Source organism: Calliphora vicina, chromosome 3, assembly GCF_958450345.1.
Source record: "Calliphora vicina chromosome 3, idCalVici1.1, whole genome shotgun sequence".
NCBI classification, from domain to species: Eukaryota; Metazoa; Arthropoda; class Insecta; order Diptera; family Calliphoridae; genus Calliphora; species Calliphora vicina.
The window spans coordinates 119,443,783-119,461,596 of NC_088782.1; the positions used below are offsets into that span (position 1 = coordinate 119,443,783).

At 35.7% G+C, this 17,814-nt stretch overlaps 1 protein-coding gene across 4 annotated transcripts in view; it reads right to left on the bottom strand.

Annotated features, from left to right (window-relative positions):
- The window catches only part of dop (microtubule-associated serine/threonine (MAST) protein kinase dop), a 45,758-nt gene that overhangs the window by 20,248 nt on the left and 7,696 nt on the right, over window positions 1–17,814 (bottom strand). For 3 of the 4 annotated variants that reach the window (XR_010576327.1, XM_065506470.1, XM_065506469.1), the window contains exons 2-7: window positions 7,454–8,557; window positions 5,880–6,445; window positions 3,791–5,812; window positions 3,135–3,531; window positions 2,679–3,073; window positions 35–767 (exon numbers count right to left, since the gene is read on the bottom strand). Coding sequence is in view for 3 of the 4 variants with exons in the window: in XM_065506470.1 (XP_065362542.1) it covers window positions 35–767; window positions 2,679–3,073; window positions 3,135–3,531; window positions 3,791–5,812; window positions 5,880–6,445; window positions 7,454–8,120 (4,780 nt within the window). In the remaining variant the exon portion in view is untranslated. Of the gene's footprint in view, window positions 1–34; window positions 768–2,678; window positions 3,074–3,134; window positions 3,532–3,790; window positions 5,813–5,879; window positions 6,446–7,453; window positions 8,558–8,742; window positions 9,175–17,814 lie in introns of those variants that run through there. The other variant, XM_065506471.1, reaches the window with a different exon arrangement.

Genomic DNA, 17,814 nt, shown 5'->3' on the forward strand with positions numbered 1-17,814 from the left:
AATTTTGAAAATTATTAAAACAAAGTAAACTTACTAGCTGAGGACATCAAGGACAGGCCCAAGGCGGAGGCTGATTTCACAATCGATGAACGTGAACGATGATTTTTCACCCCTATATGACTGTCCATGGACTTTTGATGCTGCAAAGCCAGCGGTGACTGTTCCCGGGTATTTTCGGCAGACGATGAACCACCACTAATGGTCTCATCTTCAATAGATATGGAAAATCTGGGCAAAATGTCACGGGCACAAACACCTTTGCGTTTGCGTGCAATCTGTGGTGAAAAATCATCACTGTCGGTCTGTGAGGATTCGGGAGTACTGCGTGCCGTGGCTAAAGTAGCTAATTTACGATGGATATCGGCAAGTCTACGATCGGTGGTTCCAGTTGAAGTTGTACTTGAGGTGGCGGTAGTAGTAGTCGTTGTCATTGTTGTGTTCGTGTTAGTAATTGAGGCTGAGGTTGTAGCAGACGCCAATGATTTCGAGGTATTTGTGGCAACTTCTACGGGGGCATTTACCATTGCAGCTGGTGGTGTAGCTGGTGTTGTGATAATTGTTGTCGTATTGGGTGGCATACTGTGTCTATGATGGCGTTCTGGTTTCAATGGTGCCAGACTGGTTGATCCAGCAGCACCAGGTGGTTGTTGCAGGATTTGATGTAGAATACGCATATCGTTTTCATTGCCGATGGTAACGTTGTGCAATAATTCGGGTAAATAGTCGGCATCCGGAGTTGAAGGAACTTTCAAACAACTGGTGGAGATCTAATGGAGATTTGTGAAAGAAAATTTAATAAATTTTGCAAAAATTTAAAATAAAACTTAACGAAAAATATTTTTTTTATTGAAAAACTTAACGAAGATTAATTTCTTTATAGAAAAAACTTAACGAATGCTATAGAACATTAAACGAACGTTAAATTGTCTAGTCTAGTCTATGGTCTAGTCCAGACTATGGTCTAGCCTATGGTCTAGTCTAGCCTATGGTCTAGTCTAGTCTATGGTCTAGTCTAGTCTATGGTCTAGTCTAGTCTATGGTCTAGTCTAGTCTATGGTCTAGTCTAGTCTATGGTCTAGTCTAGTCTAAGGTCTAGTCTAGTCTATGGTCTAGTCTAGTCTATGGTCTAGTCTAGTCTATGGTCTAGTCTAGTCTCTGGTCTAGTCTAGTCTATGGTCTAGTCTAGTCTATGGTCTAGTCTAGTCTATGGTCTAGTCTAGTCTATGGTCTAGTCTAGTCTATGGTCTAGTCTAGTCTATGGTCTAGTCTAGTCTATGGTCTAGTCTAGTCTATGGTCTAGTCTAGTCTATGGTCTAGTCTAGTCTATGGTCTAGTCTAGTCTATGGTCTAGTCTAGTCTATGATCTAGTCTAGTCTATGGTCTAGTCTAGTCTATGGTCTAGTCTAGTCTATGGTCTAGTCTAGTCAATGGTCTAGTCTAGTCTATGATCTAGTCTAGTCTATGGTCTAGTCTAGTCTATGGTCTAGTCTAGTCTATGGTCTAGTCTAGTCTATGGTCTAGTCTAGTCTATGTTCTAGTCTAGTAAATGGTCTAGTCTATGGTCTAGTCTAGTCAATGGTCTAGTCTAGTCTATGATCTAGTCTAGTCTATGATCTAGTCTAGTCTATGGTCTAGTCTAGTCTATGGTCTAGTTTAGTCTATGGTCTAGTCTAGTCTATGGTCTAGTCTAGTCTATGGTCTAGTCTAGTCTATGGTCTAGTCTAGTCTATGGTCTAGTCTAGTCTATGGTCTAGTCTAGTCTATGGTCTAGTCTAGTCTATGGTCTAGTCTAGTCTATGGTCTAGTCTAGTCTATGGTCTAGTCTAGTCTATGGTCTAGTCTAGTCTATGGTCTAGTCTAGTCTATGGTCTAGTCTAGTCTATGGTCTAGTCTAGTCTATGGTCTAGTCTAGTCTATGGTCTAGTCTAGTCTATGGTCTAGTCTAGTCTATGGTCTAGTCTAGTCTATGGTCTAGTCTAGTCTATGATCTAGTCTAGTCTATGGTCTAGTCTAGTCTATGGTCTAGTCTAGTCTATGGTCTAGTCTAGTCAATGGTCTAGTCTAGTCTATGATCTAGTCTAGTCTATGGTCTAGTCTAGTCTATGGTCTAGTCTAGTCTATGGTCTAGTCTAGTCTATGGTCTAGTCTAGTCTATGTTCTAGTCTAGTAAATGGTCTAGTCTATGGTCTAGTCTAGTCAATGGTCTAGTCTAGTCTATGATCTAGTCTAGTCTATGATCTAGTCTAGTCTATGGTCTAGTCTAGTCTATGGTCTAGTTTAGTCTATGGTCTAGTCTAGTCTATGGTCTAGTCTAGTCTATGGTCTAGTCTAGTCTATGGTCTAGTCTAGTCTATGGTCTAGTCTAGTCTATGGTCTAGTCTAGTCTATGGTCTAGTCTAGTCTATGGTCTAGTCTAGTCTATGGTCTAGTCTATGGTCTGGACTATGGTTTAATATATTATCTAGTCTATATTCTAGTCGAGTATGTGATCTAATCTATGGTCTAGTCTATGGTCTAGTCTAAGGTCTAGTCTATGGTCTAGTCTATAGTCTTCCTTATTGTCTAGTTTCCTGCTAAGTCTAAAAGGAACTTTACAAAATGTCTCCTACAGAAAAATCATTAAAACAATTCAACGAAAGTACTTTTTAATAAATTTTAATTTTGTATCTCCATTTTACCTCTATTTTCCTTAATTGCGGGGTATTCAAAACCTTATTCACCAATTGTTGTGTGATAATAGTTTGAGGCGATGCCAAGGGAGCCGCTATCTTACGACACTTTGCCACCGAATCCACAGTATTTGTGGGCGATGATGTACTTTCAGTAACTTGCAATTTCATGTCGGCCACTGACGAATTGCTGGCCGTTATGGTGCATATGGTGTTATGTGAAGTCGCCGTAGTATTAGTAGTAGTCGAAGAGCTTATGGTGGTGGTGGAGGCCACGCGGGACCAGGAATAGTGTTGTTTACGATATTGAGGAGTGTATGAAGAAAAGGAACCTATAACCGGGGTGTCATCGGTATCGTCTGTATCTTCACCAGCCAAATCATGATTATAACGATCCATACGAGCTAAACAGAAAATGCATATTCAAATTGTTTTGTTTTTATATAAAATTAAATCAGGACTCACTATCAAAATAACTGGTATCATCGTCATTAGACAGCTGGGGCACAAATTCCGCTTTTTGCCTTAGCAACGAATTCCAATCTAAACCATCAAAATAGAAATGTTCTTTAACTTCTAAAGCACCGGCTTGAGTGCCCAAACGATCACGGGGATTTTGTTGCAACAATTGTGTTATAATATCTTTAGCCTCTGGTTGTACGGGCCAGTCATCATTGTCCGGCCATTCAATGTCATCATTAACCGTATGGGCAAACAACTCCTCAGCTGTTTCGCCAAAAAATGGCACACAACCAATAAGAAATTCATAGAGAATAATACCCATAGACCACCAGTCTACCGGTTTGCCATAGCCTTGTCGCAAAATCACTTCGGGTGCTATGTACTCGGGAGTGCCGTAAACCTAAACAAATTTACAAATTGTAAAATAAATATCATTCACTCCAACGTACATCAGCCAACAATTTACCACATATACCCTAAGGAGCCATTTGGGCATTAGCATTTTGAAAAACTCGCGATATTATTCATCAATTTAAATTTTTTGAAAAGTGTCAAAATTCAAGAGATCGAAAATCGTGAATTAAATCGCGACTTTGTCAAAAAGATAATTTTTTTTTAATAAATCTTTCATGGAATGAATTATCCTATTTATTACTTACTTGTTTATCGGAAAATTGCCTGGTTTCCGAGTCTATATAACCCTCATACAAATTGGTGGCCAGCGACATTAAGCCCATTTTGGAGAGACCGAAATCAGTTAGTTTTATATGACCCAAAGCGGTAATTAACAAATTGTCGGGCTTTAAATCACGATGTACTATGCCATAACTGTGCAGATATTCCACCGCCAATACAGTTTCGGCAAAATAAAAACGCGCCATATCAGCCGGCAGGGGTCCAATATTTTTCAGCAGCGTAGCACAATCACCACCCTCCACATATTCCATGACCAGACATAAATGTTTTTTCGTTTCGAAAGAACAGTACATGCTGACGACAAAGGGATTGTCGGCAAATGAGAGTATATCACGTTCGGCAAAAACCTGTTCGACTTGATTACGTAAAATGAGATTATTTTTATTGATTTTCTTCATGGCAAAACGTTGTCGTGTTGTTTTGTGTTTAACCAAGTAGACAGCACCGTAAGCACCATTTGAGATCAATTTAACAATATCGAAATCTTGTTCATTGGGTATGGGTTGGGGCGCCGGCGGAGGAGGTGGCTGTGCTGCAGACTGTGCAGCATTAGATTGTTGTTGCTGTTGAGCTGAGCAAGTTTGCATAGCAGTTTGTTCTTGACATGTGGCTAATTGTGTTTTAGCTTGATTACTTATGGCTGAGGCAAATGAGGGCATGTCTGCCGTTGCCACGGGTGTTTGGGGCGGTTGTTGCGGCATGGGAGGGTGTGGAGTACTTGTACCACTGTTGGCTAATAAACTCAATTCAGCATTGGGGTTTAGGGTAGCTGAAACACAGGTCAAGGGGGAACTTAATAAAAGCGAACAGGGTGTGCCCGAGTCATTGAGTAGACTTGCATTAACAGAGGCCATGCCACTCTTGGTATCACAGGCCTCTCTAGTTTCTTTAGCCTCCTGTTGCATTTCTGCTATGGGATCACGATTTAAGCCCAATTTATGTATAATATACTGAGGTATATCTGCCTTAATGCCTTGTATGGCCTTGGCCTGACCCTCGGCCGCCTCTAGCAGATGATAGAATTCCTCTGGATCAAATTCCAAACACTCTAACAAGCGTGCCGGTCTGGAGATAATTAGCAAAAGCTTTTTTATAACCCCCGCCAGTTCTACAGCCGCCTCGGGACTCTTTTCCTTGGTCTCCAACAGTAAACGTTCCAAGTTCTCACTCATTTCATAGAAATATCTAGAGGTTATCAATTTGGCCTCGGATTTATTGAGGCAATCTCGTGCCATTTCCAAGACCTGATGATGGACGAATCGTACTATGGGCTGGGAATCACGGAAACTATTGCAGGCCGCCGATTTGTTTTCATTTATAAAATGCTTCAAACGCTCCTCCATTTGCTGAGTGGCCTTGGGAAAGCGATCTTTGTATAAAGTGTTCATCATGGCAATTTCATTGTCTATAGCTGGACTGCGCGAGGGACTTGAGAGAGATCTTGATCTAGGCCTGTGGAAGGGGGATATTCTACCACTGCTATTGCTTGTATTATGATTATTGTTATTGCTTTGGGAACCACCTGGTGTTCCGGCGTTATTATTTTGCTGTTGCTGCTGGCTGTTAGCACCATTGCCACTGCAAACCATGCTGACATCAGCACAACAATTGGGACAGCCCTTGTGGTTTACAGCGGGATTATATACAAAGCCGGCTGGAGGTGCTGCAGGTGGCTGAGGTTGTGTTGGCACATGTTGTTGTCTTTGAAATAGTTTGGGACTATTTTGTCCCGGGACGGTAGACTTATTCGTTGTTAGTGTTGCTGTTGCGGTTGTTGTGGTGTTATTTATTAAAGCACAGTGTTTAATGCAATGAGGACGATTTGTGTGAGCAGCTGCTATGGCTTGTTGTTGCTGTTGCATGTGTTCAGCACAACAATTAACAATGGCATGTGGATTACCCGGCTCTCCGGTTAAAATATGCAATTCCTCCTGGCCGGAAAGATTATGCAATTGATGCAAGGCTTCTTGGCTAGAACATTGGCTCTAAAAGCACAAAATAAGAAAATTATTACAATTATTTATTTAGGTTTTAATTCATCACACTAATTACCGATAAATTTGAACTACCCGGTGTCGTACCATAACCCGACGATGGCAATGAAGCTACCGACCATCTTCTACCATCTCCACGGCATGTAGCTATACGTTTAATCGGTGCAAATGCAAACTGCATGGGCGAATTGATGCGTGGACTGTCAACAGGACTAGCCGAATAGGGTGAATGAGATCTAGAATTGGCTGCCGCTGCTGCAGCTGCCGCCGCACCTATGCCACCCGTTACCAAACTTAAACGATGATGAGCTACGCCACTGGAGCCACCACTACCGCGCATTACTACACCATGCAAATGATGCTTGCCAATGCCGAGGCCGGCACAACTGCCGGAACGTGAAATATTTAAAGTTCCCGCCGATGGTGCAGTAACATTTGCGTTAGTTGTAGAAGATGATGCATAAGCATTGTTGCATGACGTGGACGATGGCGATTGCGTTAGTGCATTGGGGGCAGTTGATGTTTTGCACAGACTATTCTCACGTTCCCGGAACGAACTGCCCGTTAGACAGGGTGCCGACTTTCCCAATGAAGTGTTACGCATGCGTACCAAATTTGAAGAGTCTAGAAAAGGATTTCATTATATAGACAAATGTAGAAGAAAACAAGTAAGAGAGCTATATGACGATTATAGCACAAAAAATAAATAAAAATTTTGATGAAGAAAATATTGAGTGAAACATTTTTTTTGGATGCAAACATATTTTTTTTGTGGAAAAGGGGTTTTGAGTGAAAAAAAATTTTTTGCATGAAAAAAAAATATTTGTGTGAAAAATAATTTTATCTGGTTATGGCTTTTTGTATATTCTGGTTTATTGTCTAGTCTGTGATCTAGTCTATGATCTAGTCTGTGATCTAGTATGTGATCTAGTCTATGGTCTACTCCATGATCTAGTCTATGATTCAGTCCATGGTTTATTCAATGATCTACTCTAGTATATGATCTTGTCTATGGTCTAGTATATGATCTAGTCTATGATCTAGTCTATGATCTAGTCTATGGTCTACTCTATGATCTAGTCTATAATTTAGTCTATGTCTATGATTTAGTCCATGGTTTATTCTATGATCTACTCTAGTATATGATCTAGTCTATGATCATGTCTATGATCTAGTTTGTGATCTAGTCTATGATCTAGTCTATGATCTAGTCTGTGATCTAGTATATGGTCTACTCCATGATCTAGTCTATGTCTATGAATTAGTCCATGGTTTATTCAATGATCTACTCTAGTATATGATCTTGTCTATGGTCTTGTCTATGGTCTAGTATATGATCTAGTCTATGATCTAGTCTATGATCTAGTCTATGGTCTACTCTATGATCTAGTCTATAATTTAGTCTATGTCTATGATTTAGTCCATGGTTTATTCTATGATCTACTCTAGTATATGATCATGTCTATCATTTAGTCTATGGTCTGGTCTATGGTTTGGTCTATGGTCAGGTCTATGGTCCAGGAGTATAGAATATGATCTTGACTATGATCTATTCTATGGTCTAGTCTAATTTATGGTCTAGTCTATATCTATGTATATTCAAATTTATGATCTTTAATAACTTTCACTCACCATTACTTGATGATCTCATGGAATAGGTATGCTGCTGATAGGATATCTTACGCAATAAAGCACCATAACCCCTGGCGGGCAAAGAAATCGAACTGCCCGATAAACCACCCGACGAGGATTTTGTCAAATTCAAATTACGCAACAACGACTGAGATGACGATATCGATGAATCGTTTTTAGGCGACGAACCCAACATTTCCAAACCGATCGATGATTTAGTAGTGGTGGTGACATCTTGAGTATTATTACCACTGCCACTGGCATTGCTATTATTGCTGCCACTGCCACCAAATTCCTGGTCAGAATCATCAAATATTAACACTCTAGCCGAATAGCTAGACTGGGGGCGTATACGTGTTATAGAACCCGAATTAATATGTCTCTTAGCCACCGGACTATTAGAGGCTGAATTGGATTTATTTAATTTACTGCCACCACTATGATGAGGACTTAGGCTGGTATTAATAGTGTCATCATGAAAAACATTAGAGGTTTCCGTGTCAGCTAAACCGCTTATATCGGCTAGAGCCTCTACCGTGGCTACTGGATCGGGGGCATTTTTTTGTGGTGTCGAAGTGGATATTTTATTCATGTTGCCGACTAAGGGAGAAGCGGAGGTGATTATGGTGGAGGTGCAGGTGGTATTTGTTGTAGTAGACGTCGACATATTGTTTGTTTTTTTTTTAAATTTTTAATTTTGTGAGATACTTTTCTTTAAAGTTTAAAGGTTAAAATCTAAAACAATTCTTTAGCATTTTTGAAAACTTTTCCATTCCATTTTTATAATTTTGTTTAATTATTTTCAATTCCTGTTTATAATTAATTAGTGATTATTGAGTTATAATTATAATTAATTAGTTAAGGTTAAATTTTTAGTTGCTGCGAATCCAAAATAATAATTTATTTAACAAGTTAGGCCAGATACATATATAAATGACAAAACTGTTTTTAGTTTTTTTAATATTAATACGTATTGAGAATTAACTTATTGTTGCTGCTAAAGCTGTGGACTAAACAGTTGAGTGAAAGATTTTCTTTAGTATTGAAAACTTATAATGGTTGTCCAATATATTGTTTAACTTTTCCATCAAGCATAAATTTAACCTGCAAATAGAGACAGACAGACAGACAAATAAGTATAAGTATATATGTAGGTATGTAGATTATATTGTAAATTTAATTAACATCTTTTTTTCCTACTGGATATCTTCTTATTATTATTATTATTATTATTAAGAAATCAATTATTTATTTTAAATAAATCGTTTGTATGCATTGGGAAACTTAACATGTGTTTTAATATTGTTTATTGTCATTTACTGTCATTCAGTCAGTGGTGTTTGATCAGTCTGACCACCACTGCATTCCCATTGTTGTTTCCATAAAAGTTTTATTTAAATGTGATTTAATTGTCAAACCATACTTTATATAGGGGTCGCTTGCTTGTCATTATTTTGTTTTATATTTTATTAATTTTTTTATTTTTGCTTATTCATATGATGTAGTATATTGTTGTCAATTTAATGTAAATGTAAACGCTTCTTTTAAAGGGGCCAGGCCATTTCATTAAAGATTAACAAAGAGTTTTTCATTGTTTTCTTTTGGATATTTTTATTGTCAATATTTGATTCCATGTGTATTTGTGTTATTTTAATTAGAAGGTTAATCATTTTTATATATTTTTATTTGTTGTTTTTTATCGATTTTTTTTTTTTCAATGTATTTATTGATTTTTTATTCTCATTTAGTTTTAAAGTATTAACAAAATTCACAATGTATGTTAAATGTACATATGTATATCTTAGACAAATTAGGTTGGAAAATTTGTAATGATAAGGAGAAGAGTGTTATTAAAATTATAAATCAACAGTATAAATGTATACAGTATATAAATGTATTAATTTTTATACTTATTTCTCTAACCCTAGGTCTCCACGTAGCAATATTTATTGCTGCAATTGTCAAATTTGATTGCGTCAATGAAATTTGCGAGTGTAGACCGCAAATTGCCATATGTAGCAATCCATTGCGCAATGATTGCTCTGCTGATTGTCTGAGCAATTATTGCTAAGCAATAAGCTGTGAGTTCAGTTGTCATTAATGTAAAATTTCTTCTTTCTATGAATTTATTTAAGAACCAAAAGAAAAAAAACAAAGAAATTAGTAGTCGGAGCAAGGGACAAGGTCTGGACTATAAGGCGGTTGAGGCATAACTTCTCAACTTCTCAAATCTAAATAGTTTTCAACAGGTATTGGAAATATTCATCATCATCTTTTGGTGCTACAGCCCGGTGTGGGCCTTAACCTCGTTCACTTTCTTCTTCCAATCGGATCTGTCTTGCGCAGCATTCTTCCAATCTGTTATATTGGCTTTCCTGCAATCTTCTTCGACTCCATCAAGCCATCTTGACCTTGGTTTTTCCCTTGCTCTGGTGCTGTATGGAGTAGCATTCATTATTCTTTGTTGAGCTCTGTTCTGTGGCATTCTAGCTAGTTCTTAGTATCATGCTCAACGCGTGCCCTTATAGAATGGGAGACCCTACCAGAGACAGCCAACTCAAGTTAAACTGTCCCTCCAGCATGGCCAACACGAATCATCGCACTTAAGCCTCTACATTGCACTTACGCCTCAAGATGACTACCCATGTATTGGTTTAATCATTTAAACTGGGGTTTTCTGGTACATTATCAACTCTCACTTGTTGAATCTTCTCCAGGTCATCTGCTTCTCTTTAAGTCCTGTACGGGTTGACACGCGTCTGGAGTAGTCTGCGTAGATAAATCATTTGCTTGCTCCTTTATGGTGTACATTAGATTTGCCCTTCATGAATTCTATTAGCGACATTCCCAGAAGTGGTCATCTCCTGGCAGCCAGGCTGCCGAGTAAGAAGTATGTATTACAGTATTATGATCTGGATGACTGAGACCCGGTTTTCACGCCCTCTCAAGCCTATACAGGGTTTATTCGGGGGTTTGCGTTTTTAACATATCCGCCAGAAGTTGTTTCATTCGCTCCTAAACTGGAAACAGACGCTGACCAGGAAGCCGTCCAATTTAAATATTGTCGCACCTGGATTTGCTTTTTGTTTTGACTAGGGATCCACGAAGTCGTCACTCTTCCAACTACGCATCACTAGAGGGTACCCTTGTGGATGGTCTAGTCTAGGATTTAATCTATGCTCTAGTCTATGGTCTAGTCTAGTCTATGGTCTAGTCTATTGTCTAGTATGTACTCTAGTATATGGCCTTCTCTATGGTCTAGTCTATTGTCTAGTATGTGGTCCAGCCTATGGTCTAGTCTATTGTCTAGTATGTGGTCCAGCCTATGGTCTAGTCTATTGTCTAGTATGTGGTCTTGTCTTTGGTCTAGTCTATGGTCTAGTCTATGGTCTAGTCTATTGTCTAGTATGTGATCTAGTCTATGATCTAGTCTATGGTCTAGTCTATGGTCTAGTCTATGGTCTAGCCTATGGTCTAGCCTATTATATAGTACATGGTCTAGTCTATGGTATAGTCTATGGTCTAGTCTATGGTCTAGTCTATGGTCTAGCCTATGGTCTAGTCTATAGTCTAGCCTATGGTCTATCCTATGGTCTAGCCTATTATATAGTCCATGGTATAGTCTATGGTATAGTCTACGGCCTAGTCTATTGTCTAGTTTATGATCTTGTTTATGGCCTAGTCTATTATCTAGTCTGTGGTCTAGTCTATGGGCTAGCCCATGGTCTAGTATATGATCAGGTCTATGGTTTAGTATATGTCTAGTCTATGGTATATTCTATGGTCCAGTCTATGGTCTAGTCCATGGTCTAGTCTATGGTCTAGTCTATGGTATTTTATTTTTGTTGGACGTACTGATAGAGCGCTATCAACTAGTGGCCTTACGATAACTCCACCAATTCCACCCTGGGACTACTTCAGCATTTCATCAGTGATGGTAGTTAAATTTCAGTATCATTCCTACGTCCTCCTTACATTCTATGCAACGAGGTTCGGAACTGTTGAGCACCTCTCCTTCATTATTTTATTTTTATTTTCATTAATTCTTCACATAATTTCCATGCATTTGCAGAATGTAAGATTATCTATTAAAGTCACACCAGGGTTATTTTGCAAAGTTTCTCTCTGTTCCAGCCAGTTTCCACATTAAAAAAGTATATGCCTTACATCTTCCTCTATTGCTCCACTGTTTTTTCACCAAACAACCAATTATTAATTAAAAACTGAGTTATATTTCAATATTATTCCAAAATTTTAAAAAAGAATTGATTAAATATTTGTTTAAAAAGAAAAGGATTCAATTATTTGCCCGCCATTTTGTCAATTAGAATAAACAATGCTTTTTGCCTCCTGCAACATTAGTTTTTTTCCGATAAGTTTGCTTTTTAACAACTATTTATATGTTAAAATTTCAGTTATATATCGTTCGTAGCTCAACTAAGACTAGAATTATCATTTAAATTCAATTACTTTTATATTTTATCAAACAAATATCACTGAAATCAATGTGTAGCAAAACAAATGAACTTATTGTTGTGTACTAAAGCAACAAGAGGCCTGTCTACCCAACCTATTTATGAAAATTTTCCATTTTTTTTTTTTAAATTTTTTTTGTTTGCAATTTGACTAAGCTTTCCAAATATTTCTTTAATAACATATCATTTCACTATGACAAATTATATTTTATTAAATGATTAGTCAAAAAGTAAAAATAGCGCTGTACTAACAGAATTTTTCTTATTCTGGGTGAATATAATCTGTGAACTATAGTGGACTATATAAAATTTCCATTAATTTGTGAGAATTTTTAGTTTAGATTATGTTATAAAATATAAATTATTAAAATTTCTCTGTTCCTTTAACAATAATTAATGTTTTTTAAATAAATACTATATGTTTTTGTTTAATTATTAATTTGTTTTCATTTCTTTTTACAACACAATCTGCATCATTTCACTTGTTTGTTTTTGTAATCGTTGAAATAACTTCTTGTTCATATTATTACTACTGAAATATTTAAATACTATACTTAATAATGGGCTTTTTGTTGTTGCTATTTTGTTTATGAGTGGGCCGAGAATGAATGGCACACTAATGTCTTATATTCATACGATAATAATTATTATTTTCTTGTTGTCTTGAACGCTTAAGGCTGGCTGGCTGCCTCGGTCGCGTGTATTACTCATTGATCACTTAAGGAATTCCTTTTTAATCATCAATATGGGTTTTTTTATTTGTTTTCTTTTCTTAGTGGCTTATTTTCCATTAAATACATATTTTTCTTAGGTTTTTTGTTTGAATTTATTTTTTAAATTTTCTTATTATTAGAAAAACCTACTACATATTTACTTTTCTACATTATTTTTCCACACACTTTTTTTGTTGCTGTTATTACTAAAGATTGAAAACGTTTTGTCTGTAGATTAAATAATGCAGAGAATAATACAAATAACTAAACTTAGTCTAATTTATTTAGTATAAAAATACAAAAGGTACGTTGAGTTATAATACAATTAATAATATAAACAAATAAAATGTTTATTATATTTGTGTCAACGAAAACAACAATAACAACAACATGCTGATGCTGTCACTATTTAGTTGGGTGGTTGTTGTCTGTTTATATATATTGTATGTATATGTGTATGGATGTATGCCAGTCTCTCATTTAAATTGTTAAACTTTAAATCACACTCTTCACGCTAAACGAGTGCCAAAGCACTTAACTCACTCCCTCTCTACGCAGTGCTAGTTGAATGACAGACACTGTTTTTATACCCTTCAGCTTCGTGAGAAGGGTATATATAAGTTTGTCATTCCGTTTGTAATTTCTACATTTTTCATTTCCGACCCTATAAAGTATATATATTCTGGATCCTTATAGATAGCGGAGTCGATTAAGCCATGTCCGTCTGTCTGTCTGTCTGTCTGTCTGTCTGTCTGTCTGTCTGTCTGTCCGTCTGTCTGTCTGTCTGTCTGTCTGTCTGTCTGTTGAAATCAATTTTCTGAAGGCCCCAGATATCTCCGGAATCCAAATCTTCAACAATTCTGTCAGACATACTTTCGAGAATTTTGCTATTTAAAATCAGCAAAATCCGTCCATAAATAACGGAGATATGAGCAAAAATCCGAGACAACCTCTGAAAATTTCATCAAAAAACACAATGTATTGCATGCTTTGACAAAAAAGCAACAAAACGTATGGTTGTTGCTTTGGCGTTGTTGTTGTTTTTTATACAACTAAACGTTTGTTTGGTTGTGTGTTGGTTTTTTTGACAAAAAAACAACAAAACGTATGGTTGGATGTGCAAGCTATGCGTATTTTGTTTTTTTTTGTGTTTTGTTTCTTTTGGCGTTGTTGTTGTTTTTTATACAACTAAACTTTTGTTTGGTTGTGGGTTTGTTTTTTTTGACAAAAAATCAACAAATCGTATGTTGTGTTTTGTGTTTTGTTTCTTTTGGCGTTGTTGTTGTTTTTTATACAATTAAACGTATGTTTGGATGTGTGTTGGTTTCATTGCCTTGCGTATTTTGTTTTTGTTTTTTCTTTTGGTTTTCTGTTTCGTTTGGCGTTGTTGTTGTTTTTTGTGTTCTTGATAAATTTAGGATGCTGTAAGCTGAAAGTGGACAATGTACATACATACCTATATACTAATTATAAAAAATAATAATGCATCCACAACAAAGGTGAAGGGTATATAAGATTCGGCATAGCCGAATATAGCACTCTTACTTGTTTTTTTTCTTCTTATATTTTAAAATGTAAAATATTTTGTAATTCATACTGGTTTTTGAAGGAATTTTTAAAATGTTTTAAAAAGATTTTGGAATGACTAATATTTTCTTCTTGAGCTTAAAATAAACATAGACTAAAACATAGATAAGACAATAAATTGTAGACTAGACCATAGAATAGATCTTAAAATAGACCATAGACTAAACCACTGATTAAATCATAAACTAGATCATAGACTAGACAATTCTATAGACCAACTCCAAGACTAGACGATGGACTAAACCACTGACTAAATCATAGTTAAACCATAGACTACATCAAAGACTAAAACATAGATTAAAACATTAGAGTAAAGAATACACAATAGACTAGACCACAGACTGGATCATAGACAAGACCACAGACTAGACAATAGACAAAACCACACACTAAACCACTGACTAGATCGTAGACTAGACCATAGATTAGACCATAGTCTAGATCATAGACTAGACCATAGACTAGACCATAGACTAGACCATAGACTAGACCATACACTAGACCATCGACTAGACCATAGACTAGACCATAGACTAGACCATAGACTAGACCATAGACTAGACCATAGACTAGACCATAGACTAGACCATAGACTAGACCATAGACTAGACCATAGACTAGACCATAGACTAGACCATAGACTAGACCATAGACTAGACCATAGACTAGACCATAGACTAGACCATAGACTAGACCATAGACTAGACCATAGACTAGACCATAGATTAGACCATAGACTAGACCATAGACTAGACTATAGACTAAACCATGTATTGGATATATGACTAAAAAATGCGGGATTTACAATATGTCATTTTGAAGGGTACATATCTGTCATTTATTCTCACTTAGTTATTGAACATTATAGTGTAAACAAAAAAGTTTTTTTTTTTTGCTTCCAAAATGTCGATTTTTTTTTGACACGGAAGACAAAGATCGCCCAGGTCAGCTAAAAAAAGTTTGATGACCAATAATTGGAGGCATTTCTCTATGAAAATAGTTGTCAAACTCAACAAGAGCTTGAAAAATCATTGGGAGCTACTACTCAACCAGCAATTTCAAAACGTTTGGGAGCAGCAGGATCCATGCAAAAGCAAATAAATTGGGTAGCATACGAATTGAAGCCGAGGAACCTTGAAAGAAGATTTTGCATGTTCGAAATTATGGTTGAACGCTATAAAAGAAAATCATTTTTGCACCGAATCATTACATGCGATGAAAAATGGATCTTTTACGATAACCCGAAGCGTAAGAGATCGTACGTTAAGCCCGGCCTATCAGCCGAATCTACACCAAAGTCCAAAATCCATGGCGCTAAGTTAGTGCTCTTTATTTGGTGGGAGCAAAAGGCTTCTATCTATTATAAGCTGCTGAAATATGACCAGACCATTACATGGAACCTGTTTCGTTTGAAGTGAACATTTACCGAAAACCCCCTAGAATATGCGGCCAGACATCAAAGCATAATATTCCATTATGACAACACTCGGCCACATGTTGCAATATCTGTTAAAAACTATTTATAATGAAGTGGTTGGGAAGTTTCGCCTCAGCCGTCTTATAGTCCAGACCTTGCCCTGTCCGATTACTATTTGTTTCGATTTATTCAAAATGCTCTGTCTGGGATTCGTTTCACTTTGGAACAGAGGTATCCGAAATTTGATTAATTCGTTCTTGAACTCCAAAGATGAGCAGTTCTTTTGGTTCGAAATCCACATGTTGCCAGAAAGATGGGAAAAGGTCATAGCTAATAATGACCAAAAGTTTGAGTAAATTTATATTGTAGTCAACAGATTACAAATACAGCTTAAACTTAGTTTATGTCAAGAGTTTACTTAACAATTTTTAAACCTCTCTTTTTATATCCTTCACCTTCGTGAGAAGGGTATATATAAGTTTGTCATTCCGTTTGTAATTTCTACATTTTTCATTTCCGACCCTATAAAGTATATATATTCTGGATTATTATAGATAGCGGAGTCGATTAAGCCATGTCCGTCTGTCTGTCTGTCCGTCTGTCTGTTGAAATCAATTTTCTGAAGACCCCAGATATCTTTGGGATCCAAATCTTCAATAATTCTGTCAGACATGCTTTCGCGAAGTTTGCTATTTAAAATCAGCAAAATCGGTCCATAAATAACGGAGATATGAGCAAAAAACCGGGACAACCTCGATTTTTGACCTATTTTTGATCTAAGTCATTAATATAGACAATATGGATATCTAATGATAGATATTTCAAAGTCCATTGCAACGATGTAGATAAGGCTATAGTAAGTTGGACCTACAATGGGTCAAAATCGGGAAAAATATTTTTTAACCCGAATTATTTTTTCATCAAAAAATTTGTTTTTAAAAAATCTGGAAAAAACTTTTTTTAAAAAAAATTAAAAAACAATTTAAAAAAAAATTGAAAAACAATTAAAAAAAATTAAATTTTGTTTACCTAAAAATATTTAAAAAAATTTATTTTAAAGTATAATTTGGTGAAGGGTATATAAGATTCGGCATAGCCGAATATAGCTCTCTTACTTGTTTAAATTACTTTTTGTTTTTACTAATGATACTCCAATCTCCTCAAAACCACTGTTCAAGCTACAGGTAATCATGTTTTCCCTTCACCCCTAAAAGTAGAGTAACCAGTAGAGCATTTTATTATTATTTTTCGTTACTTTTTTTTTTCTTCTTAAATTAGTTTCATTTATTTTTTATTTTTTTGTTTTTCTTTCTTGTTGCGAGAAAAGAAAAAAAACTCTGATAAATTCAACAAATACAAATAATTTGCGGTTGTAATTATCATGTGAGTTTATTTAGGCTGTCAGTAAAATGAAGTACAAATAAAAGAATCAAACAACTACAGCAACGGATAAATCTTTAAATAATCGTAAATCGTAAAGATTTGTATGTGTTGTATCTAAGAATTTCAAACAACAACAACAACAAAATATCAAAGACATTTTGTAATTATGTTATAGAATAGAGATACGTATGTATATATAGGAAAGTGCTCTACTGTAGCTTTTAGATATTGTATAAAAGTATTTGAAAATGTCAACAAATTCCGCTTTAGATATTTGAACATATATTTATCAGTAAACGTTAAGTAGGCAGGTATAAATTTTTTAGTGCGAATAATTTTTTTTAAGAGATAATTACTTAAGTTGATAAAAAAAATATGAAACTATCTAAAGAAAATATTTATAATGAGCACAGTAATACTATAGTTGTTGGTTTTTTTTTTATTCAAAGTATATTTTTTTTCCCGTGTGGTTTGATTTTTTTTTTATTTAAAGGAAAAATAGTTATTACCACAACTAATTAAAAAAGTCTTTGTTTAATATTATTTTTCAATATTGTATTAAGAACTCTATTATTATATAAATATATAATTATGATGAATCAACCACAAAAGGCTAATGGAAAATGGGGTTTAGTTATGAAACCAAGATTGAATGTTCTTTACCAGCCTACTAGACTAGCAATAAATATGTTGGCCATAAATTAATAACGCCGACACAATAACGGAACAATATAGCATAACTTATGTTACCCCCTATCTATACTTAACAAATATTTATCATAACAA